An 8,771-nucleotide genomic window follows, 5' to 3' on the forward strand; every position below is an offset into this window, starting at 1 on the left:
AACATAAAAAGTAGGCAGGAATTCTTAAGATGACATGAATACTGATTGTCACAGGAACAGAACTCCTTAAAACAAGCGACGTTTGCTCTCGTTACGACTGAGTCTCTCCCTCCAGCCCTGGACCGTCCTGACACTGGTCCTTCGTGGGGCGCTGTGTCTGACGCTGCGCTGTCCCCAAGCTGAATCACGCGCACTGTGCACAGCACCCGGCGTAACGCCCAGAGCACGGGAGCTCGCCGGCTGTCACCTTGCCTCATTAATCAAGTGCTTGCTTAACATTTTAAAGAACACAAATTCAAAGATTTGAACTCCAGCTTCGAAATCTTCCTATATGTTCTCCGATGTTACATAAAAAGTCAAAAGTTCAAAGAAAGAACATCATCAGATACGTCCTGAGCCCTTTTCCGCTCTAGGAAACATGGAGAGTCCGCCAGTCCACTCAGGCCCGGCTTCTCCCTCGTGGGACAGTCTCATCAACAAATCAGACCCCACTGCTTCCCGCCCCCCCCCCCCCCCCGTGACACCCCCACTGCAGACTGGCCCGGGCCACTGTGTGCCGTCCCCTTAGAATACAATACTCCTCCGTGGAGCCTTCCCATGCGCTGTCCAAAAGAAAAACAGACTTAGAGGCCTACGTTGTCCTTCACTTGCTGGTGTGGTCCCTAAATTATTCTATTAACACGGATGTGTTTTTCAGCCCGTAGCCCTGCGGACGGCTCAGAGCCCTGGGGCGGGCCAGCCTTCTGAGTCCACGTTAAATCTCCCGCGGCTTTTCTGGTTTCCCTCCAGGGGGAGTCGTGCCCTTTGTCCCTCCTTTGTGCTCGCTCTGTTGCTTATTTTTCTTATGCCCCGCAGCCGGCAGGCACCGATCCCAGGCGGTTTCTACCCTGAGCTCAGCATCCGCGGCGCCGGGCGGCCACAGCGCTGCTGTGTGCGAGGCTCGAGGGGCAGGATCTCCGCTGAAAGCAGCCTCCGCTGGGGAAGGGCGCCTGGCTGGCTCGTCACTCAGCCTCGCAGCGAGAGCCGCGGCGCCGCGCCCTTCCTCAGCCCGGCCCCCCCGTCCGGTGCTGGGTGTCTCCGTCCTTCGTCACCTCACTTCAGCCACACCCCCGGGGCTCTGTGGGGAGAGACCACAGCCGCACCCAGCCCGGGCGGCGCGGGGGGGCCCACTTCCCCGGCTCAGGCGGGAGGTCAGTCCACTCACGTGGGCCACAAAGACTGATGGGAAAGGGGGCCTCCTCCCCAAAACTATTCTTATCAGGAAGCAGAAAGGGACCGAGGGGTGTGGACAATAAGAGCGGCTGTGTCCTGCCCCCTGCTTCGCTACTCGAGCAGCACCCTGCACGTCCCTTTGCAGTTGCTGACGTCGCTGCGGGGTGACGAGGGCCCCTGGCGGTGATGGCCAACGCCCAGCTCGGTGCCGGCACGTCCGAGGCACCCCGTGCGCCCGCTGAGCTGGGGGAGGCCGCGGGCTCCGGTTCCCTGCTAAACGCTGACAGCGCCTCTGCTGGGCGGCGGAGGAACAGCAGGGACGGGAGCTGAGGGCGCCCTGTCCTGGCAGAGTTGCGTTGACCTTGAAATGGGGCCCGTTTGAAACTTCTAAACGACACCGCGGTCCCATCTCTCAAGTCCCATGACAGTCACTCCCCAGCACAAGGGCAACGGCGCAGGGATAGACGGGGCGGTTCTTCCGCAGAGGAATTACAGGACTGGTTTTACTCTAGTTGATGCTGATCCAGCCACGACCAGCAGCGCTGGAGCCCTCATTCCTCCGTTCATCCGTTCAGCAAATAGACTGAACCCCGACCCAGGGCCGGGAGGACGCGCGCCCCGCCCTCCGGGGCGCACAGCCCAGCGAAGAGGAAGCCTGTGGTGTTCCTTTCCTGTGGCTTCTGTACAGATCACCACGACCGGGTGGCCTGGAACAGCGCACATGTTTTCTCACGGTTCTTTTCGGTCCAAGGTCCAAATTGGGCTTCAGCGGGGGGACCTCGGGGGCAGAGCCGGCCGCCCACGGCCTGCAGGGGGCGCACCTGCCTCTTGCCTGCTCCGTCGTCCCGCGCCTCGGCGCCCACGCCTGGCCCAGGGCCCCCGCCTCTGAGCAGGAGCAGCGGCCGCAGGCCCGTCCCTGCCCTGGGCGCACGTCACCCCCTGGGGGTTCGCCAGCTGCACGTCTTTACCTTCATCACGTTCATCAAATCCATTCGCTCTCGAAGACGGAATTCACAGGTTCCAGGTTTTAGGACCCGGATATTTTGGGGGGCAATTCTTAGCCTACCACACACACTGATGAAATAATTAACAAGTACATTATTAACAATGATGTTTCTTAATTAACCGGGCTTTCGTTTTCTTATAATAGTTAAAGGCACTACAATAAAATAATAGAACTTTTAAACACTCGTAATTTCAAAAGCGTTCCGGCATATCTCTCCGCACGCTCGCAGGGGCTACGCCTCCCAGGAGAACCTCCTGCGGGCGCCGGGCCGGCTGTGGCGTCACGTAAAAATAAAAGCGGAGGAGGGGACGGGGCCGAGCCAGACGTGCTCGCGCAGGCGGGCAGCCGGGGAGGGCCAATGCGTCGAAGCTGCGAACAGTGGTCTGGGAAGGGAAAGGCCATTGTGAGAGAGTTAGCCTTTCAGAATGAATTAGCACGTTCTGGGAAATCGAAGAAGATAAACATATGCACAGAAATGACACTTTATCTTTAGACAATATGATTAATACCATTTTATCAACTAAAAGAATCTGCGAGTAGGGAGACAGCCACAGAATCTCTAAAACCACGAACAGGCTTAAAGCCACGCTCTCCTGTGCGTGTCACCAGCATCCTTACCTCGGGGGCCACCTGTGGCAAAGATGATCTTGTTTAAAGAGCTGTGGCTTTTTTTTTAAAAAAAAGACCCAATCTGTTCTTTCACAAGGAAATTGTACACCAAGGATGTATGATTATTTTTCCCCGTTAGTATAAAGCAAAAGGACACGTTGAATCACATCCAATTTAAATAAATAAAAATTAACAGAAGAACTGGAGAATTTCTCAGATCTGATATGTGTTGCGAGAACAGTAATTTATTCTAATTTGACACGAAAGGTCTTTTGGAGATACTATGCTGATTCAGTATACACACTTAACAGGCTAAATGTTAATGTGAATATTTTATAGGACGCTGAAACCTGAGTGTAGGCATAGAAATCGTATTCACACATGGGCAATCTGGGGGCACCTTGATGACTCTGTCTTTTTAAACCTATTACCAAAAAAAGAAGGCCATTATTATTTTACCTGAGTCTTTGTTACAGAGTTGCAAGTGACACAATAACTTTGCATCAATATAACCGTAGCATTTTTAGCCACTGGATTCTCAGGGATAAAAATGTCTCTTCTGTTTATATGGTTTCCTGATTCTACTGGCTGATTCCTGCCTAGAGCTTTCCATTTCTTGGAGTTGCTGTTAAGTACACAGCTCTTACAAGGGCTGTGCTTCCAGCTGGTGGGTGGGCATTTGTTCCTGTGTTTCCCCCAACATGTCGCTGCCCTGTTATGACCACACGGAGCTTGGACAACGCCCACGGCACAGCTGGCGGGAAGCCACGCGGGGTGATGGGGAGGGGCTGCCCTGAGAGTCGGGCGGCCGAGCTGGCGTCCAGCTCTGTGACCACGCGCCCAGGTGAGCTTGGCAACTGAGAACAGGGCACTACCGGCCTCGCAGACGGCAGCCAGCTCTTCACAAAGGCAGCACTGCTACGCCTTTACGGCTCCCACGCCCGTTCACGGTGTCAGGTGGCAGCTTCTATCACGAGACGGGACATATGTCCATACCCCTGAATGCAGATTGGCTGGGTGACTTGCACGGGTGAAAAGGACGCGCTCAAAATGACACTGTGTCGATGACAAGCCTTGACGTCAGGAGGCTCTGCATACGTCTGGTTTCTGCTGGAATGCCGCACAGGCACCGAGAGAAAGAGCTCAGACTCGCGGAGGGCGAGAGGCCCTGGGGCCGGGCGGGGGCAGCGCCGCTGTCCCTGCTGAGAGCGTGCTGGCCCAGCCAGGTCCCAGGCGGCCCAGGAGCTGGCCGGAGCTGCAGGGCCCCCAAGCTGACCCGAAAGGACAGCCCAGCCGAAGCCACTCTGAGTCGTCGGCTTACAGACTTGTCAGCTAGGTGCGCGGTTATGTTATTTCACTCCATACAGATTTGGGGCGGTTTGTTACAAAGCAAAGCTCACTGATACACAGACATTAATATATTTAGCTTGAATGGGACAATGTGCCATGAGGTGGAAAGAAAAAAATGCAAAAGTGAATCTAGTTCTGATCTACTGTTCTAGATCACTTTCTCTTCTATATCAATATAGCTTTTTTTACCACAGCAATTTCTAAATTTGAGGAAAATATATATATTTCAACTGCAACTTTTAAAGAACTTACTATAAAGGAAATAAAAAGGAACTACTGTTCATTGTTTATTAATGACATAATTATCTATTCTTTTTAATAAAAAATTTTATATTCGATGATTTATAATTAACATAATCTTAGTTCTGTGTAAAAATAGCATTTGATACATTTTTAAAAGATTAAACTCCCTATATTAGCCATAATTTTATCACTTAGTCATTCAAATAACATAGTATTATGCATTTGAAAATTGCATGACCTGTAGAAAAAATAAATCACCTATAGATTATCAATCAAAATTTGTAATAATAGAACCCATTACCTGCACGAGCGCTGATGAGTGGCAGCAGAATTACCAGTTTCCATAGCAACCTCATTTTCACTTGCTATCGTCAAAGTTTCTCCATATAATAAGCAGGAAAAAATAGTCTACCTTCCAGTCAGTATCTCCAGAGTCTGAAAGAAACAAAATTGTCATGAAATCACAAATACGCAAACATGCATATTTTAAAATGTATATGAATTGTTGTATTTTAACTTAATATTAAAATTATCCAAAATAAAGCAACTAAAGGTCTATGTTTTACACATATATCTATTTTGCAAAGTTTCATAATTTCAGTTCACACCTCAGATATACACTTCACTTGCCATCAAATTTGTGGGAGCAGTTAATGGTTTGGAATGAAATTATACTGAATGAATTCCATGTGGATTAAAATTTTCATTAGTATAATGTGAAGTCCAGTTGTTCTAAAAATGTTAAAGACAATTAAAAACTTATTAAACCAACTGATGCAATTCTGTTGTTAGCTTTTATTTTTGCTTTTACACCATCAGGAATGAGATAAAATATTGCTGTCTTAATATTAACAGTGATTTTGTACATTTCATGGATTTTTCAATATTCTTATCAACGTAAATGAAAACAATCTTGATAGTGTTTTTATCACTATTGTTGAGAATATGTTCATTAGGAAGCATTACCTTCCCTAATATATACTTTATTATATTACAATATTATACAATATATTATAGATATAGAATATACTCATTAGAAAACACTATTTTTCCTATTTTTACTAGAAATAAAATTAATACAGTGCTACAAAATTTCTGCAGGGAATCAATTTCTGAAAGTGTTATCTTTCAAGTATGGACATACTTTCCCTATGGGATGACATCATAGTTTTCTCTAATTTATTTTGACATTTATACTTTCCAATGATAAATTAATATCAGATCAAGTGTTTGTTTGGCCTTTACTCCCAAAGAGTAATCTAATAAGAGGCTCATAACCTCAAAGAAGTATAGAATAAATTCAGAATAAAGTCACGTAGGTCACATTTGATAAAATTATTACGTTTCAAATGACAGAACCCTTTGAGACTCTTAATTTCACGGAAACATTTTCTTGCAACTGCAAATACTTTTTGAAGTTACTTATTAACTGTAAAGCTAGTAAGGGCACTTTGATCATTTCCTGATCTACAGTATTTTTAAATTTTAAAAACCTTTCATTTCTTTCTGCTACTAGTTACTTCCACTTAAATCAAAAACAATCATCCTACTAAACTTAAATGTTTTGATATCTAAGTTTAATGCTTTCAAATTTAAACAAGGAATAAAAATCAAAGCCGAAACAAACAACATTCAGGTCAGAATCACACTGAGTTGATGTTGTCCCTTCACAAATTCTCTCTTACATCATCTTTCCATTTCATTCAACATCAAAGACTTTAACTCTTCACACCTAAATGAAACCATGTTCTAGGTACAGTCATTCATTTACAATTTTTTCAGCCAACAGTCCCGTATGGACTTGTCTGTGTTTACGTCCATCCTCTGCGAGACACTGGGTCCGGAGGGGGTGCAGGTGAACCCCCAGCCCTTCGGTCCTGCCCTTGCGGTCGTGCTATTTTGAGAGACACAGACGCTTGATACCACATCTCTCTCACACACACACACGCACGCGCGCGCGCGCGCGCGCACGTTAATAGTTTCACGCGGTAAATACGGGACCACACTAAAGAAAAACGCGCTACGGGACGTTCGGCGTGGGGCCCAAGCCGTATTTTGAGCCCAGGCTGGAAGACAGCGGCTCGCGGCCAGGGCGGGGCGCGGGGCGGGCGGGGGTCTCGGGGCCGGGGCCGGTGAGACCCGGCGGCGGCGCTGCCCTGGCGGGGCGCGCGCGGACAGAGGCCCCGACGCAGGGCAGAGCGCGTGTCCGCAGGGGCCCGGTGCGCGCGGGGGCGGGGGCCACGGGCAGGCGCAGCCCGAGCCGCGGCCGGAGCGGGCGGGGCGGCAGGCCAGCCGGCGGGCCACGCTGCCGCGGGGATGGGGCGCTGCACACGGGCACTGGGGTGGGAGGGTTTCCGGCAGGACAGAAGCACCTTCCTCTTTGCCCTGCAACAGTGCCCTGGCTGACGTGGGCAATGGAGGCGACAGAGTGAAAACGGGGGTCACACGGATGAACTGAGAGGCGGCGTCCGCAGTCCAGGGAAGCGCGACGCCGGCTGTGAACCGCCCTGGCACCGGAGACGAAGGAAAGCGGCTCTGAACGGCCCCGGTGCCTCCACGTCTCGTCCTTCCCACTCCTGGGACCACCACGGGCGAACGGCATTCCCACAGCACAGGCTTTGCCCGAATCCTAAAGCCTTTGCTCCCCGGCCAACGCAAAAACGCCCGAGGTCCTTGGACTGGTTTCCAAGGTCACACACGATGCATCTCTAACTGTGCCCCCATCCGAGCACTCAGCAGGCAATGTGCGTGCGGACACACGGGCCCGTGGCCCACACGCCCTGCACAGGACGGTACGGGACCTCCACAGGGACGCTCGGACCTGCCCGGGGCGCCCGGCGGGCGCCCATGCCTCCCGTGGAGACCGTGCCCTGATGGCCTGCCCAGGCACCGGTCTCCCAGGACAGATTCTACTCACGGAGGTGTCATGGCACAGGGAGCAGCTGTACCCTCCCCCACCCCTCCCTCCAAAGCCGCAGTTTACAAGGTAAATTATAGGGATGGTTGACTTAGGGGGTGGATAGTCCTCATCTCCCAAGTGCCGTGCTGACCCAGTTTGGGAGACGTGGCTAAAAGCTCTCCATTCCCCTGGGCAGACGGGCGCTCAGCGCCAGCGCCTGCCCCCACGCCCGCCCCCGCTGAGCTCCAGAGCTCCTGGGCTGTCACAAGGCACATACCCCCAGTCCCCGGAGGCCCCCAGGTACCTGCCACCCGGGAATGGCCTCTTCTGCCTGGGCGGGTGGGATTATTCAAAATCTCTCCAGTCCCCCAGAAGCCCCCAAACCTGGCTACCCACCCCTGACGTCGCCATAGACGAGCTGCCTCCTGCGGCCCCGACGGCTGCCCTGCGCCCCTGGGCGCACCCCGCAGGCCCCTCCCGCCCTGGCACCTCCAAGAAACAAACTCTCCCTCACCATCTCAGCGTCACGTCCTTTCGTGGCCCTGGGCGTGTGTCCCCCCACCCACAGCCCATACTCACACCTGATACCACGGAATGAGGACCGCCCCCCGGGCTTAAATCCCCGGAGTTCCCAGGGGTGAGCCAATCAAGCAAGACGCTTGCATCACCCGGTTTGGACTGCGTGTCCGTCTCACGACCGGCATCCAGGACGAGCTCCTTCGGCCCTCGTCCTGAATTTCGGTGACGTGTTTACTGAAGACTCCAGACAAGCTGACGTGAGGCCGACCCTGGAGGAGTGTCCCTGCCAAAGGTCCCGCGACAGTGAACCTCAAAGACCCCCACCATCGGGGGGAGCACTTGCTCGCAGTGCTGTTGCGGCGTGCGGCGCGCAGCTCACGGTCGCTCGGCAAGGACGTGAGTGCCTGGCCCTTGACAGCCAGCGCCCCGGTTTACGAAGAAAAGGTAGTTCGGGAGCCCAGAGACGTTGCGCCTTCTACTGCCTCTTTCTCTTAACCGTCTGAGTAACTTCGGAGGATTCATTTGCAATTACACTGATTGACAGTTTTCTCCTGGGAGAACGGAAGGATTTGACCTAGAAATGACCTTTAAATTCGTCCCAGCTCTCATACTCTGAGATTGTTTGATTCGACCCAGTGTCTAATTTCCCAGCAAATACTGCCCTTTACCATCTGATTGCTTATCAACGCCCCGTAATGAGGGCAGAGCCCAGGGGACGTCTCATTGGGCGACGCTCGGCAAAATGGCCTGAGCAGCTCCTATTTATGCATCAGCTGCCATTTGTGAAAGTTCCACTTTTTAAAAGTTTAAATTGCCCGAGGAAGCAGAACTCTCTGACACAATGGGAACAGCCCGGATCAGAGGAGCCCGGTTACAAGCCCACAGCAACGGGGCGGGGGGGCGGGGGGGGCAACACTCTGCAGGCACACTTCC

General features: G+C 51.8%; 1 protein-coding gene across 1 annotated transcript in view; it reads right to left on the reverse strand.

Moving 5' to 3' along the window:
* CNTN6 (contactin 6) overlaps positions 1-4,776 on the reverse strand; it is a 143,106-nt gene extending 138,330 nt beyond the window's left edge. The window contains 1 exon segment of the mRNA XM_054594617.1: positions 4,722-4,776. Within this exon segment, the coding sequence (XP_054450592.1) occupies positions 4,722-4,776 (55 nt within the window).
* Between the last annotated feature and the right edge of the window lie 3,995 nt (positions 4,777-8,771).

This window comes from Pteronotus mesoamericanus, unplaced genomic scaffold (genome assembly GCF_021234165.1).
Source record: "Pteronotus mesoamericanus isolate MK-2021 breed Mesoamerican mustached bat unplaced genomic scaffold, CSHL_Meso_final scaffold_533, whole genome shotgun sequence".
NCBI classification, from domain to species: Eukaryota; Metazoa; Chordata; class Mammalia; order Chiroptera; family Mormoopidae; genus Pteronotus; species Pteronotus mesoamericanus.